Source organism: Haliaeetus albicilla, chromosome W (assembly GCF_947461875.1).
Source record: "Haliaeetus albicilla chromosome W, bHalAlb1.1, whole genome shotgun sequence".
Taxonomy (NCBI): domain Eukaryota; kingdom Metazoa; phylum Chordata; class Aves; order Accipitriformes; family Accipitridae; genus Haliaeetus; species Haliaeetus albicilla.
In genome coordinates, this window is record NC_091515.1 from 18,619,457 (window position 1) to 18,637,255 (window position 17,799).

General features: G+C 44.0%; 1 protein-coding gene across 2 annotated transcripts in view; it reads left to right on the forward strand.

The window, feature by feature from the left end:
- LOC138683297 (NAD kinase 2, mitochondrial-like) overlaps positions 1–17,799 on the forward strand; it is a 57,763-nt gene that overhangs the window by 27,929 nt on the left and 12,035 nt on the right. For both annotated transcript variants that reach the window (XM_069774916.1, XM_069774917.1), the window contains exons 4-6: positions 3,968–4,049; positions 14,984–15,067; positions 17,450–17,586. In XM_069774916.1, the coding sequence (XP_069631017.1) occupies positions 3,968–4,049; positions 14,984–15,067; positions 17,450–17,586 (303 nt within the window). The remainder of the gene's footprint in view (positions 1–3,967; positions 4,050–14,983; positions 15,068–17,449; positions 17,587–17,799) is intronic.

Here is a 17,799-nt window from a genome sequence, read left to right on the forward strand (position 1 = left end):
TTAGTTAAATTTCTATTACAATGATTACACACAAAAAAAAAAATTTTTTTTTTTCTATCCCTTCCACCCACTCGCACTAAGATACATATCCAGGGCCGGCATCGTACTCTGTGTTTTTCACACGTGTTCTTAATTTCCGCATTGACTGCTGGTCTCTGTCGTGATTTGTCTAGGCAGTCTGTCTAGGGCTTCGGGACCTGCTGAAGTCTCAACTGCCTCTTGCTCTCGATCCTCTGAGTTGTTTGTGACATCTGGTTGCTCAATCCATGGCTTGACCCATTTCACCGGTATCCAATGGGGCTGTTCGTTACCTGTGGAAACACAAGCATACCCTCTTCCCCACATGAATAACTTGCAAGGTCCCTGCCATTGCTGTAAAACTGGAAGGACTTCGGATTTCCAGGATCCACCCTGAAGATATACAAATCCCGCTTTACCTGTTCTGCTGCTAGCATCAGTAAAAATGGTAATTGCTTCCAGTGGGCTTTCACCGCAAATAGAGCATGGTTCCATTGTTAACATTGTTTTAAACAATGGGTGACGGGGGTAGTGATTATCCATTTCCCCCTTGAAACCCATCAGAGCTACTGCAAGACAGTCATTTTTCATCATGGCATTATTCACAATATCAAGCGACATAGGCAAAATAATTTTGTCCATTTGCTTCCCTGAAATTTGTGTCGCCCTTGCCCCTGCTTTTTGAATGCACATTCCCAGGGCTTCAATTCTAGTGACTACCATTTTTAACATGCTAGCAGGCAAGAATATCCATTCTATTATTATCAATGGGTTTTGTTCCCGTCGCTCATCCCACTGACCCAAAATTCCCGCAACTTCCTTATCTGAGTTATATACATATAAATTTATGGACAAATCAGGAACGTATCTGCCAGACATGGATGATGTGATTTTCTGCTCAATTGCTGTCAAGGCTTGCCGCCCTGATGCACTTAGTTGTATTGCAGAAGTTAAGCTATTGCTGCCCCGCAATAAATCCAGCAGCGGCTGTAAGTCTGTATTTGTAATACCACAATAAGGCCGAATCCACTGTAGGTCTCCGACAAGTTTTTGTACATCATGTATATTTTGTATGTCTTTGTGTAGCGACAGCTCTTGTGGACAAACAGAGGCTTCAGCAACTTGCAAACCCGGATATAGTGTTAACGGCGTTCCGTCTTTTTTAAACCTTGATCGACAGTCGCTGGCTTTGTGTCCGAACTTGTCGCACTTGTTACAGACCCCAGGAAAGTTTGACTGACTGCTGTTAGTTAGTGCTGGCATAGATCGAGGCTGCATTGCTATGCGTTGAGGGCATGTACGTTTCAAATGCCCCGGTTGACCACACCGATAACACGCTAAGGGGTCTTTGTGTGGGCTGCGGTCTCCTTTTCCCTGTTGCACCATCGGTCGTAATACTACCGCAAGCGCTGCAGCGTGAGCTTCAGCATGTATTTTAGCTTTCTCTTGTTCTTGAATTATAGTAGCCAAATCCTCGTTTGCATTATTTGAATCAGGGTATATGCTAGGTATAATTTGTTCATGTTGAACGGTGGTATCTGGGGGCTGTTTTCTCGTAGGCAGATTTTCACTCGCTCCCTGATTCTGTAGGGTTTCCTTTAAGCGTACGGTTAGGGAGGCTTGGGAACTGTCAGATGGCTGATTAATATCGGCAGTCCCAGGGAGTGGAGCAGAAGTCAAGGGCACAGGAGCAGGCGGAGAAGCTCCAAAAAGTCTCTCTCGCTGCATTATGTTTTTCTCCCCGCTTTTCCCCTTTGCTTGCGGTTGGAGAGAGATAGCAGCAAAAGCAGATGCAGACGCTTTACGATCTGCTTTCATTTCTTGCAGAGTTGTCTTAATCAATTTCCATAAAGTTGCAAGACCTTTAACTTCTTTAGACCTGTCACTAATTTCATCCCATAGGGAGGTTCCGATAGCTTTCCAGGTACTAAGCTCAAAAGCTGTACCCACACTAATTAAAAGGTTTCTGTCCTTGCTCCATTGTAGAAGCCGCTTTAAACAAGCTTTAATCATATTTTTTGCCTCTCTCTGAGAGTATATGTTGGAGGAGGTTAACTACCGCTGCTTCTTCTTTGGAAAGCGTAGACCTCATCTCCTCCCCCGACCGCTCACCTCCTTTACGAGCAAGTCCTTTTTAATATCTGTCTCTGTTTTTTCAACCAGCCTCATAAATGTCTTTATGGCTGTCTTTTCCCTCGCAGATGCTGCGAAACCCTTGCCGCCCTTTTTACCAACGTAAGCTTACGATTTACCTGCCTCTCTCGAGCAGTCCTGCCTCTCTCGAGCAGCCCGGTGCTTTCTTTTCAAGCCCACCGGAATCCGCGGCAATTCCCCCACCTTTTCAGTAGCATTGCCTCTTATTCCTCATCGGATCACATCGGGGTCGCCAGATGTAGGGTTTAGGGTTATTCCATGCGGGGCCTGGATGATAGAACACCAATATGATGATCAAAGTCGCCAGTTTATTGAGCCTAGCTGATCATTCTTATACAATTCTCTAAGTTGCCCAGAAGCTCCGATTGGCTGCTGCATGCAAGCATTTGGTGTCCACACGCACAAACATAAAATGTGATTGGTTATATCGATACTGTCCACGCGTATAAACATAAGATACAGTTAGTTATACTCACTCTGTACACGCGCATAAACATAGGACATAATTGGCTATATTAACTAGAGCACGCAAAACTTGTCTCAGTCTAATTGGTCAAGATAAACTGCCGAATTGAGGTTGTTTGTGCCAAGTTCCCTTTATCGTGGAATGCGCACCTGTGTTTTTCTAATTGGGATCTTTCTTTTTCTGTCTTCTTGTTTATTCTGTTCAAGGCCTTCTAAAGGCCTCTGGAATGCTCTTGCGACCATGAGCTACTTTCAGGCCCAGTAACTAAGTTCCATATAATTGAACCCTACACCAGGCTGCAGGGGAATCTCTGCTCCAGCACCTGGAGCACCTCCTCTCCCTCCTTCTTCACTGACCTTGGTGTCTGCAGAGTTGTTTCTCTCACATGTTCTCACTCCTCTCTCCGGCTGCAGTTTTTCTCTTGCGCAGCAACTTTTTCCCCTTCTTAAATATGTTATCACAGAGGTGTTACCACTCCTGCTGATTGGCTCAGCCTTGGCCGGTGGTGGGTCTGACTTGGAGCTGGCTGGCATTGGCTCTACTGTACATAGGGGAAGCTTCTAGCAGCTTCTCACAGTGATGTCAGATACAGAAAATCCTGTGGTAGATTAGAAATTCCTGTTTTAAGTTAGTTAGCCAAGATCATTCTGATCTTTTCTATTCTTCCTGATTAATGGTGCCTCACCTGGAGCACCAGTTCTGATCCTTTCTATTCTTCCTGATTGATGGTGTGTCCCTCTTGGCAGAAAAATGAACCACTGACCTGATGCAGAGTGACTTAGCGGTCAAAGTAAGGAGGGGATACCTCCTCAAATGACCACTGAAGACCACCCAAGACCCCTGCGCACGCGGAGAAGGCATCTGATGTGTCATGGTTATGTAATCCTATGCATATGCATTAGATAGTTTGAATATGTACTAGGTAGGAGTAGTTTAATAAATTAGATGCAAGTGTTACTGTATAAAAGAGACACACCTGATGAATCTGGTGTGCTTGATTTGTGGAAAGTCCATCAGGCACCCTGTGCAGAATAAAGCAATATCTCTCCTGAGTGTGTGAGATCGGTCTATTGCACACCAGGTAACAAATCCGCTTTTAGGACAACAGAAGCCACCCCTGTAGCCCCCCCAGCTACCAAAGCCTTGCTATGCAAACCCAATACAAGGTGTCAGTAGTTTTCTGGTCCTATTTTATTTTTGTGTAGCTTACCTGGTGGTTTGTTGATACAAAAGCATGTAATGGTAATGCTGCAGTATGTATGAGACTGTTTGGGATACTAGAATGTCAAGTGAAACTAACTTCTAACTTTTGTTTTGCTTTTTCTGTAGGTGATGGTACAATGTTGCTGGCAGCCAGTAAGGTCTTTGATAAATTTAAACCAGTTATTGGAGTAAATACTGATCCTGAGAGGTAAAAACACATTTGGGAAAGCAATGCTTTATTTAATATCAGGCACAGTATGCATTTGTTTTCATGATGTACGTGACATGCCTGTGGCATTTGGTAGCATAAATGTCTGTTTTAGTGGATTGTAGATATCAAGTGAACCTGCTGTTTTATTAGAAAAGTTTCCATAATGAGTTTTTCTGTCTCATCTGAGACGACACTAAGTAATATTGGATGAGCATGACTGTGTTAAACTGCCACAGCTGTTTTCACACACCAGTGTAACAGCACTTGGAGCTAGTTAACTTGTATTACTAACCAGAAGTTTGATGCTAGAGATGGCAGTATAGAACAGTGACAGGAAAAGGGACTTAAAGCAACTAACAAGTGTGGTGCTTGAACATTCAGAAACTTCATTTCTTTACGAAGGTGAATCCTATTGGAAATCTGATAAGGCCTCAAATGAAGTTTGTTCTGGTTTCTTCATGTAGACCATGCCATATTGTCATGGATGGAGTCATGCACTTCACTCGCAAGAGAGAAGCAACAATATATTTTATTGATGTAAGACAGTGCGTTAAAGTTCAATGGTAAATGTGACAGTGGTTTAACAAGATTTGATGGCAAGGTTCACTTGATATTTACTGCGTAGAGGATAGGGTCAGACAAAGCTGTCAGGGAGACCCTCCTGTTGAGTCATGAGGTTCAGAAAGGACCCCCTTGTGCTCTAAACTCCTCAGAGGGGAGTTTAGGTGTGGCTGGATCCAGACTTGGTCAACAGTTTATGTCTAAAGGATTATATATGCACAATAAATCCTTTATATCACTTAGCTAAGATTTCAAAGTTTCAGCGCTTTTATTCCCAATTCACTTACCGAGTATCTGTTGCGGCAAGGAATCTCTCAACCTCGAGCAGTAACCTTGAGAGGCGTCCTTACTCAAGGGGAGATCCTGGCGTGCAGCCCGCTGCTGTGCAGGAGAGCTCAACGGGCCCTGTCATGTCCCAATTTCTCAGGACGATGACTCAGGTTTGCTGATTCCCAGGTCAGGATTAAGGTGAAACAACACCAGGGATCCTTTAACTCACAAAACTCAACTTTTATTTGCTCACAACAAGAATTGGCATGAAACTATGTCAGTAAACTGTGTAACACGTGCTAACCATATGTCACCAAACATATACTGCAAGCCTTGCTTATTTGGGGATCAGTTCAGGGAAGACAATAAGGAGAGCCCTTCCGTTGAGTCATGAGGTTCAGAGTGGACCCTCTTGCTTTCTAGACTCCTTCTCAGAGAGGAGCCTAGGGGGGTGGCTAGATCCACTCTTAGTCCCAGACTTGGTCAACAGTTTATGTAAAATAAGGGATGAGGTGTAGGGATTACAGAAAAAGAGAGAGAGACAGAGAGAGAAAAGAGATTTCACCAGTCCTGGGTCCAGCATTGGTCTAGCCAGTTTAGATGTCCAGTTCTGGAGGGTGTGTGCACATGGGGCTTCAATTTGTGCCCTTTCATAATCTTCTTGCCCCTCCTTCGGGCAGGCACTTGAACTCATTAGGCTAATTAGCTGTCATGTGAGGTTTGTGCTTCTAGAACCTTTGGGAAATGGGTTAGTGGTCTTGGGGGTCGTTTGGGGAGTAACTTCTCCCTCCCTGCATGCATGACTGTTCTTTGACCTTTGGCCGTATATGGTGAGCTGCCCTGCTTAGCATATCAGAACACAGAACTGTGCACCCTCTGGCATGCCCTCCATGCCCTGTTGCTAACTGACTTCTCACCTGTGGTTAGTTCATTGTTATGCAGAACTTGCCCCACCACAATTTTTGAGACATTAACTCTTTCAGTCTCTCACAGGCCCTGGGCTGTCCACTATTTATGGAGTAAGATAATTGACTTAGTCATATTTCCATACCAACTACAGGTGTTAACTTCTTCCAAATTTGGCTTGAGTCAGACATTGACCAGTACTGTGGTTAGGTGGGTGCATTGCTCAAATTAGCCCTTGTCTATTGTGTTATCTGTCTCCCCGAATCTACTTTGAGCAGGATGCAGCCATCATGACCAGATGCATCCATTACAACTGCCACTGGTGGTTATCACTTGAGCAGGGTTATGGGAAATACAGGTCAGGTTGGGGTGGTGGGGGGAAGCACACTGTCACACAAACCTCAGAGGATGCTGCCTTCTCAGCTGATTAATGGCATTTAGTTGTCTTCTTATAAACACACAAGTTGCATCCACCTAGCCATAAGATTGATTTGGGCAGGTGGATGCAGTGTATTAGTGCTGCCTGGTTGGTATAACCTTCAAATGGATGGCAAGTAAAAACTCGGAATTCACCAAAGCTCTGTCTGCTGAGATTTCCAGATTTAGGTTTCTGCTTCTGATATTACCAGTTAAATTAATCTTAATAGATAGGAAAGTTGTGGCCAAAAAGTTTTAATTCTTTCCATACCTTATTCCTCTTCCAAAACTTTTCAAATGCTGTGAATAGGTATTATACAGTACTGTACCATTTTTGGTTTGGATAGCATTAAATTTCTTCATAGTAGCTTGTTGTCCTGGGTTCAGCTGGGATAGAGTTAATTTTTACGGGAACCTGGGAGGTGGGGGGCATAGCCGGGGCAGCTGACCTGAACTAGCCAAGGACCTATTCCATACCATGTGACATCATGCTCAGTATATAAATGGGGAGCGGGCCGGAAGGGGGGGGCGCTCTCTCGACTTTCGGTGGGGGAAGTGGCGGAGCATCGGGTCCCGGGTGGTGAGCAGTTGCACTGTACATCACTCCTTTTGTACACTCTTTTATTAGTACCGTTGTTGTTGTAACCTTTTTTTTTTTTGTGTTGTCCCAGTAAACTGCCTTTATCTCAACACTCGAGGTTCCAGTTTTTTTTTTTCCTTTTCTCTCCTCCGTCTCCTCCCTATCCCACTGGAGGGGGGCGGGAGGAGTGAGCAAGCGGCTGCGTGGTCCTTTGTTACCAGCTGGGCTGAAACCACGACAGTCCTTTTTGGCGCCCAACGTGGGGCACGAGGGTTGAGATAACGACAGATCTGGCCAGAGCGTGTTGAAACAAATTTGTCATACGCATTTCTTATACTAGATAAATAGATGTTAGTCACAATGTTGATTAATTTGTTTACATGGTGGCGTTTTGTAAGTTCTTATATGCTCTATGTATTGCCTGTAGTTGCGTATCTCATCTCTGGGAGAGGGATTGGGATTATCATTTTGCTGTACTGGGCAATGTCGACTTGTGAAATGATTACATCACTGGTCATGAGGTTAAGCTGGTATCTGTATGAGGCAGTGATATCATTTCCATACTTTGGGCACCTTCTGTCGGATTTTATTGGTAATGTTGTAATGAACGGGTTAACTTTGTTCATGAAATCGAGAAGGGGGAAGAGACATATTGAGAGTTAACATATGCCTTGTGTAATTAACAAAAACTTGCTTAAGTGATGCGTAAAGGTCACGGGAAGAGGGCAATGGCTATAACTTACTAGATAAGGAGAGGAAGGACAACAGCTGCAATTAACCAAGACTGTATTTCTCCACATCAAAAGACATTCTACATCAAAGGATACTCATCCTTGAGAAAATTTACCGAATCTGCATAGTAACAGACCTGCACAAGTGAAGAAAGAAGAAGCAGGACAAGGCGGAGACTTACAAGAAAGGGGTACATGAAATGTATATAAAGAATGTAACGGTAACATAAAGTTGCGGGCCTGTGGCGGAGCATTGCCTCCCCGGCCGCCCAGCGCTGTTTTGCTCTCTTATCGCTTGCTAATAAATTCGATTTTTTTTATTCAATACAAATTGGCTCCTCCAATTTGTCACGAGCGTTTATAACAATGTTATATACTGACAAAGCCAATTTTTTATATAACAATATATTTATTGAGAATAGCAAGCAAGCAGCGCTGGGCAGCCGGGGAGTCCACGCTCTACCAACGGCTCGCAACTTTATGTTATAGTTACATTTCTTATATACAGTTCATGCACCCCTTTTTTGTAAGTCTCCGCCTTGTCCTGCTTCTTCTTTCTTCACTCATGCAGGTTTGTTACTAGGCAGATTTGGTCCATCTTCTCAAGGGCGAGTGTCTTTTGATGTAGAATGTCTTTTGATGTGGAGAAGTGCAGTCCTGGCAGAGTTAATCCCCTTATCTGGTAAATTGTAGCTGTTGTCTTTTCCCTCCTTATCTAGTAAGTTATAGCTGTTGTTCTTTTCCCTCCTTAACTAGTAAGTTGTAGCCGTTGCCCTTTTCCCGTGACTTTTACGCACCATTTAAGCAAGCCTTGTTATTTACACAAGGCATCTGCTAAATCTCAATATGTCTCTTCCCCCTTCCCGATTGGTATGTAAGCCCTATTGTCTTTTAATTCAACACGAATTACACAACGTCAGGGAACAATTTGGTTCCCTGTCGATGACAGTAATTACACCCAATCCATGGGGAAGTTGGGGGGGATACTTCCCCCCGTCCGTTTGCCTCCCTTCTCTCCTTCCGACTAATTACAACAGCTTTTGAGAATTTTGAATATCCTTGGGATGCGCAAGCCAGTGTGCTGTTAGTGCTATGCCTCCTGAACATGTTTCAGGTCTTGTTTAGGGCTACAAAAAGGCTCTTTAAGAGTACCACCCAGAGATCTGCCCCAAAGCTGGATATTCATGGGTGGCACAGCATGTGGGAGGATATGGGCAGGTATCTAGAGAACTTCTCACCTCCAGTGACTTGGAAGTTCACTCCCGAACAACTACAGAACCCTCATGAAGTGGTAGAATATTTGAAAGAAAAATGCTGTGGCTATCCCAGAGACACACAACTCACTACACTGTGCTGGGCCCTGGCCAGTATCTACCAAACAGTGCTTGATATTAGGCAGCATCCTCAGGGGGAAAAGGGGGAAAAGATGGAAAACAGGGCAACAGGCACCGTGGCTGCCCCTACCCCGGTGACAGATACTGCCACTAAACCAGAGAACCAACCTGTGCCAGTATCAGTCGCCCCTGTACAGAAAAAGAAACACACAAAGAAATCAGTTCGCTTAGTGAGAGATGAAGATGAACCAGGGTCATCGCGAGAACAGGAGGAAGAGGCAGAACCTGAAATAATTACCCGATCTCTATCCCTGAGTGGCGCGACATGCGAAAAGATTTTAGCCGCCACCCAGGTGAGCACATTGTTACCTGGCTGCTCCGATGCTGGGATAATGGGGCTAGTAGTGTGGAATTAGAGGGTAAGGAAGCCAAGCAGTTGGGATCTCTTTCTAGGGAAGGGGGCATCAACAAGGCGATTGGGAGAAAAACACAAGTCCTCAGCCTCTGGAGGCGACTTCTGTCAGGTGTGAAGGAAAGATACCCCTTCAAGGATGAAGGTACATGTCACCAAGGCAAGTGGACCACCATGGAGAGAGGTATCCAGTGCCTGAGGGAATTAGCTGTGCTGGAGGTGATTTATAATGATCCAGAAAATGGGCAGTCACCCACAGATCCAGATGAAATCCAATGCACACAACCCATGTGGTGGAAGTTTCTACGAAGTGCACCACCAACCTATGCCAAGTCATTGGCAGTAATGTCCTGGAAAGAAGGCTATGGACAAACGGTGGATGAATTGGCTGTCCAACTCCGGCAATATGAAGGAAGTCTCTCTTCCTCCCTATGGGCCTGTGTCTTGGCTGTAGAGGAATTGTCCCGAGAGTTCCAGCAATTCAAAGTGGATATGTCCTCCTCCTCACCTGTACAGGCCTGCATCACAGTTATTGGGAGTAAGCATTCCTCTGCCCAAGAGAGAAGAGAGAAAAGGTACACACGATGGGCTAGCCTGTGGTTTTACCTGCGTGACCATGGGGAGGACATGAGGAAGTGGGATGGAGAACCTACCTCAGTCCTGGATGCATGGGTACGGGAGTTGCGAGAAAAAGCAACCAGAAAAGAAGATTCTTCTTGGAAAACTGCTGCTCCAGTTTCCTGTGAGCAGTCCCCCGGACGCAGTAGAAGGGCTCATCTCATTCCTGATCCTCTTGAAGGGACTTCTGATTCACGTGTGTGAAAAGTGAGTAACAGATATTCTAACCAGGATTAGAGGGGCCCTGCCTCCAGCCAGGTGGAGGAGAGGGACAACCGAGTCTACTGGACAGTGTGGATTCGATGGCCTGGCACATCAGACCCACAGGAATATAAGGCCCTAGTAGACACTGGTGCACAATGCACCCTAATGCCATCAAGTTATAAAGGGGCAGAACCCATCTGTATCTCTGGTGTGACAGGGGGATCCCAAGAGCTAACCGTATTGGAAGCCGAAATGAGTCTAACCGGGAATGAGCGGCATAAACACCCCATTGCAACTGGCCCAGAGGCCCCGTGCATCCTTGGTATAGATTATCTCAGAAGGGGGTATTTCAAGGACCCAAAAGGGTACCGTTGGGCCTTTGGTATAGCTGCCTTGGAGACGGAGGAGATTGAACAGCTGTCTACCCTGCCTGGTCTCTCCCAAGACCCTTCGGTTGTGGGGTTGCTGAAGGTTGAAGAACAACAGGTGCCAGTTGCTACCACGACAGTGCACCGGCGGCAATATCGCACCAACCGAGACTCTCTGATTCCCAACCACAAGTTGATTCACCAACTGGAGAGCCAAGGAGTGATCAGCAAAACTCACTCACCCTTTAATAGTCCCATATGGCCCGTGCGGAAATCTCATGGGGAATGGAGACTAACAGTAGATTATCGTGGGCTGAATGAAGTCACGCCACTGCTGAGCGCTGCTGTGCCAGATATGTTAGAGCTTCAATATGAACTGGAATCGAAGGCAGCTAAGTGGTATGCCACAAATGACATTGCTAATGCATTTTTCTCCATTCCTTTGGCAGTGGAATGCAGGCCACAGTTTGCTTTCACTTGGAGGGGCGTCCAGTACACCTGGAATCGACTGCCCCAGGGGTGGAAACACAGCCCCACTATTTGCCATGGACTGATCCAGGCTGCACTAGAAAAAGGTGAAGCTCCAGAGCACCTGCAGTACATTGATGACATCATTATATGGGGCAACATGGCAGAAGAAGTTTTTGAGAAAGGGAAGAAAATAATCCAAATCCTTTTGAAGGCTGGTTTTGCCATAAAAGAAAGTAAGGTCGAGGGACCTGCACGGGAGATCCAGTTCTTAGGAGTAAAATGGCAAGATGGACGTCATCAGATCCCTGCGGACATGATCAACAAAATAGCAGCTATGTCCTCACCAACTAATAAAAAGGAAACACAGGCCTTCTTAGGTGTTGTGGGGTTTTGGAGAATGCATATTCCAAATCAAATTGTAAGTCCTCTCTACCAAGTTACCTGGAAGAAGAATGATTTTAAATGGGGGCCTGAGCAACGACAAGGCTTTGAACAAATTAAACGGGAGATTGTTCATGCAGTAGCTCTTGGGCCAATCCGGGCAGGACAAGATGTTAAACATGTGCTCTATACTGCAGCTGGGGAGAATGGCCCTACCTGGAGCCTCTGGCAGAAAGCACCTGGGGAGACCCGAGGCCGACCCCTGGGGTTTTGGAGTCGGGGATACAGAGGATCCGAGGCTCGCTATACTCCAACTGAAAAAGAGATATTGGCAGCATATGGAGGAGTTTGAGCTGCCTCAGAAGTGGTTGGTACTGAAACACAGCTCCTCTTAGCACCCCGACTGCCAGTGCTGGGCTGGATGTTCAAAGGGAGGGTCTCCTCTACACATCACGCGACTGATGCCAGGTGGAGTAAGTGGATTACACTGATCACACAACGGGCTCGCATAGGAAACCCCAGTCGCCCAGGAATTGTAGAAGTGATCACGGACTGGCCAGAAGGCAAAGATTTTGGAATGTCGCCAGAGGAGGAGGTGATACAGTCTGAAGAAGCCCCGCTGTATAATAAACTGCCAGGAAATGAGAGGCAATATGCCCTGTTCACTGATGGGTCCTGTCGCATTGTGGGAAAGCATCGGAGGTGGAAGGCTGTTGTATGGAGTCCTACACAACATCAAAACAACCATCAGGCAGATCAGGCTGCCAAGATTGAAGTGTCTCAGGTGGATCTGGACTGGCAACATAAGGGTGAGCTCTTTATGGCTCTGTGGGCACATGACATCTCAGGCCATCAGGGAAGAGATGCAACATATAGATGGGCTCGTGATCGAGGGGTGGACTTGACCATGGACATTGTCGCGCAGGTTATCCATGAATGTGAAACCTGTGCTGCAATTAAGCAAGCCAAGCGGTTAAAGCCCCTGTGGTATGGAGGGCAATGGCTGAAATATAAATATGGGGAGGCCTGGCAGATTGACTATATCACACTCCCTTGAACCCGCCAAGGCAAGCGCCATGTGCTTACAATGGTGGAAGCAACCACCAGATGGCTGGAAACATATCCTGTGTCCCACGCCACTGCCCAGAACACTATCCTGGGCCTTGAAGAGAAAGTTTTATGGCAACACGGCACCCCAGAAAGAATCAAGGCGGACAACGGAACTCACTTCTGAAACAACCTCATAGACACCTGGGCCAAAGAACATAGCATTGAGTGGGTATATCACATCCCTTATCACGCACCGGTCTCCGGAAAAATCGAACGATACAATGGACTGCTGAAAGCTACATTGAGAGGAATGGGGGGTGGAACCTTCAAACATTGGGATACACATTTAGCAAAAGCCACCTGGTTAGTTAATACTAGAGGATCCGCCAATTGGGCTGGCCCCGCCCAACCAAGACTTCCACATACTGTAGAAGGGGATAAAGTCCCTGTAGTGCGCATGAGGAGTATGTTAGGAAAGGCAGTCTGGGTTAGTCCTCCCTCAAGCAGAGGCAAACCCATCCAAGGGGTTGTTTTTGCTCAAGGACCTGGGTACACCTGGTGGGTGATGCAGAAGGATGGGGAAGTTCGATGTGTACCTCGGGGAGATTTGATTTTGGGAGAGAATAGCCAGTGAATTAGGCTGTATGATGTTTAACTGCTAAATAACCTGCCAATGTATGTAATTGTATCTATAGTGTGTATATGCCATATCAAGGGTATTACTGTAAGAATTACCCAAATGACTGCAGGATGGACTTTGAAACTGAGCCAAGTACAACAGCGATAGAACTTGAACTGGCACCCAGCAATTTCCTCAAGATCAACATCTTCGACCTGCAGACCAAGGGCGTGGGTTGCACCAAATGTACTAGCCCCAAGTTCCAGAGGCAGCATACAACAACCCAACACCTCACACCATCTCTCCTATCCTGAAGAACTGTTACAACAGATGGAGCCCCAAAGTCATGGACTAAATAAAATTGATGGACACATTAGAGGGATAGCCCATTGATGAAGGGAACACTATTTGTGTGTGTGTGTGTGTGTGTGGTGGGAGGGTGTCCATATACTTATATATAAGACAAGGAAAGTGATAGTGGTTGATTGGAAAAATGTAAGATCTGGGCATGATGTAGATGGTATAGAATAAGGGGTGGATAATGTCCTGGGTTCAGCTGGGATAGAGTTAATTTTTTTTTTTACAGGAACCTGGGAGGTGGGGGGCATAGCCGGGGCAGCTGACCTGAACTAGCCAAGGAGCTATTCCATACCATGTGACATCATGCTCAGTATATAACTGGGGAGCGGGTTGGGGGAGAGCTCTCTGCTTTGGTGGGGAAGTGGCGGAGCATCAGGTTCCGGGTGGCACTGTGCATCACTCCTTTTGTATACTCTTTCATTAGTACCGTTGTTGTTGTTGTAACCTCTTTTTTTTTTTTGTGTTGTCTCAGTAAACTGCCTTTATCTGAACCCTCGAGGTTCCAGGTTTTTTTTTCTTTTCTCTCCTCCATCTCCTCCCTATCCCACCGGAGGGGGGCGGGAGGATCGAGCGGCTGCGTGGTGCTTTGTTACCGGCTGGGCTGAAACCATGACACTTGTATGGGGCTGTGTTTTGGATTTGTGCTGAAAATAGTGTTGATAACACACTGATGTTTTAGTTATTGTTGAACGGTGCTTACACAGTGTCAAGGCCTTTTCTGTTCCTCATGCTGTCCCACCAGTGAGGAGGCTGGGGGTGCACAAAAAGTTGGAGGGGACATAGTTGCGACAGCTGATCCCAACTGGCCAAAGGGATATCCTATACCATATGATGTTGTGCTCAGCAATAAAACTGGGGTGGAGGTTGGCGGGGGGGCTGCTTCTTGGGGACTGACTGGGCATTGGTCAGTTGGTGGTAAGCAGTTGTTTTCATTTGCATCACTTGTTTTTTTGGGGTTTTCTTTTTCTTTTTTTTCTTACAATTTTTTTTTAGATGTCTTTTTAATTATTAAACTGTTTTTATTTTAACCCATGAGTTTTTATCACTTTTACCCTTATGATTCTTCCCCCCATCCCACTGGGGGTAAGTGAGTGAGCAGCTGTGTGGCACTTAGTTGCTGGCTGAGGTTAAACTAGGACAAGTATCAAGCCTGAATAGCAGGGTTCTAATAACAAAGTGCTTTCAAGTTATCAAACATCCCTCATGAAAGGGGAACAGTGTTTAGTCTTCTGGCTTTGACATGAGGTTCTTTTGATCTTAGGCATGTTACTTACCTGTCTTGTATCACTAACTTGTGTGTAAATTGAGGAAATATTTTTTCTAACTTGCAAGGTTTATTAAGCTTGAATTCCTTGCCTAGAACTATAGTGACGTGAACTATATCAGTACCTACGTATTCCTGTAGGATTACTAGCTGAACAGCCAGTTTTTAGGGGAAATGTGGGAGAAAGATTCTGATGTCTCACATATGTATGCCCCAGGAGCTGAGGTGTATTGTTGCTGATGTGCTATGTATGTAAGAATAGTATAGGTTCATAAAGGTCAAAGTCTAGTTTTGCTTTATGTAACAGAGCTGCTGCTTTTTTTTTTTAAAGGGACCAAATATTAATAGTTATACCGTCATTTTCATTGTCCTTTTTTGATTCCAGATCGGAGGGTCACTTATGCTTGCCTGCGAGATACACGCAATCATTTCCTGAAGCACTACAGAAGCTTTATCGTGGTGATTTCAGGTAGTATTCACTAATCATTGGTTTTTAAAAAAACATATTATGATTGGAAAATACTTAATGATGTGCAGTTCCTAAGGAGATGATGCTTAGTAAAAACTTAATGCCTCAAATCGTGAATTCTGTGTAGATGTTTATAGTGTTGAAAAATAGGTTTGTGGTTGAGAGTGGGATTGGAATATAAAGGATGAAATTGACTACCAATTCCTGAAAAAAGACTTTTGGTATGACCTTCAGTAATTGATCTCCTTTTCTGACTTAGCAAATACATAAATGAGGAACTGTATTCTTGTAAAGGATGTATTGGTTTACTTATTTTAACACTCAAAAGCACTTGTGATGGGTCATACTAATAGAAACTAATGAAGCCTATGCAGTTAGGAAATGGTCAGTGTGATGCATCTGGGGTTTTGGTGATTACAGTAGAGTGGCTTAAATTTTGTTACTAGATTAATGTTAGGCAAAGCTTTTCTTTATGCTGAAGATAGCTTGATGTTTTCAATACTAGATATTCTTAAAATAGAAGAGTTTCCCTTGAATTGAGAAGGAAGCAATTTGAATTTTAAAGGACAGACTAGGAAAGAGGGGTTTTTTCAATAGTTCTTAAAAAGAGACATTGTTCTGTGGTGTAGTAACATTCCAGGATACTTTCATGATGGCAAACCATCAAACAGAAATAAGTCATTCACATGAAAATATATTGCAATTGGGTTTTTTGGTTTTACTTCTAGGATATTTAATTTGTAGCTTGAAGTGTAACTGTATTTGTGCCATAGAAAAGTTCTAGAATGAGGTGAATACATTTATCAGGATTGATTATAAACAACTGAAGGTGTTTCAGTGGGTATTACTAAATGAAAAGGTACCTTCAAATCAAATATTCGGAGACTTAGAAAACAGAATATTTTAACTCTCCATCGCTAAGTTGTTAAGGTAAAACTGGTAGTGTTGATGCACATAACTTCCCTTGATACTCTAGCCACTTCTAATGTTTTGTTGGATGTTATATTGTTGTTGCTGACACTCCTGTTGTTGCTCATTATGGAGCTGAAGCCTCACCAGAGTGAAACAGAAAGGATCTTCCTAGTTACTGTTTCAGAATAATAAGAACTGATATTCCTAAGCAAGGACCTGAATGGGTGTTTGGCTTGGCAGTTCCCAGATTTATTCGGACCTAAGGAAACTTTAAAATGGGTGGATAAGTGGATCAGCCTGTCTGAAAGAGCTTTTGGTAGCTCAGAGTTCCATAAGGATGGTGAGGTGCCAGAGACTGGAAAAGGGGGATTGTCTTTTCTCCTTGTCCTTATCCTTGAAGTGTGTGTCAGCTACTTTAGTGCAACAATCTGTGTAAGCACTTACCTTGTCCCATGAAACAACCAACAGCATTGGTTTATAAAGGACAAACTATATCAGACTACCCATGTTTCTTTTTTTGATGGTAAACAGTGTAACAGGATCTCAGAATAGGGGTACGATAGGAGTACAGTCCCATTTTCTAATTTTATAGGGGTTTTGACATGAGTATTGTAAGGAAGCTAGTAACAATGAGGGAAAACTAGTAATGTATTCATATAATGTGTAAGTCTTCCTTGCTGTAATTTCAGGAAACATGTAAGCTGATTACTGTCACCTGGATATCAACAGTGTGAACTGGGAAAAGATGTGCTCAAAACACTTCCTTGTGATTTGCTTTCTTAATCAAAACCATGATTACTATTTTTTATATAATGTCTAAATTGTAAGAAGAAAAAGGAATTGATATCTTCTCTAGGAAAAAGGTAGAAAAATATGAATGATGTAATAGCTTAAGGAACAATGCCTTTTATATCCTTCTCTTTCTTAATTTGAACTCCTCTTAAGCATCCTAAAGTTCCTAGGCCAGGAGAGATTCTTAAAATGAGAGGATGCTTGTGGCCCTTATGTATAAAGAGGTGGATAGAGCTGCTTTTCTGGACGTCTGCGAATACAAACAAAAGATGGTAAAAATACAGCATGTATTGCTGTATAAATTCCTGAGAGCTTGTTGTTCTCAGACTCATTGCATCAGTCATGAATTCATAAGTTAGGATCACGTGCCTAAAAAGATGGGTTGTTATGTATAATGTAATGTTTGTAGACTACTTTTGGCCAGTGTCCTCTTACTTTATGCATATAAAAAAGCATTAGGTAGCAAATTAGTAAGCGTAAAGTGTTTTACATTTTAGTATGATTAACTTTCTGAATTTAGAAGTGATAGCAGAAGCTATAAAACTTGAAATGTGACTTCAAATATATTTAACTTTTAATCTTAAGATGGTCTGCTTTGAGAGTGAAGACTCTCTGATCCTATCTAATTCTGTAACAAATATTTCAGCTACCGATACCATCTTCTTTCTCCTCTCTAAGGTGGCAGTGGCAGCAAAGAATCCGACTGTATCTTGAAGGAACTGGTATTAACCCTACCCCTGTAGACTTACATGAACAGCAGCTAAGCCAAGAGCAACACAGCAGGGCTCACATAAATGAAGGATTCCAGGATCAAAGTAGGTTAAAATCTGTGACAAGAATAATCACTTTGCTATGATAACTTGGAATAGGAGATAAAGTTTTGTAAGAGTTGAAGTATTTGAAGTCTGGTTGCTATATTTGAGAGGCAGGGAGAGATGGTTCTCGTCAGCTGAAAACCCAGACTAAGTGCTTTTGGGTTTTTGTGTTTTGTTTTTTTTTCTTTAAGAAGGGAGTATTTTTAGTTTCTA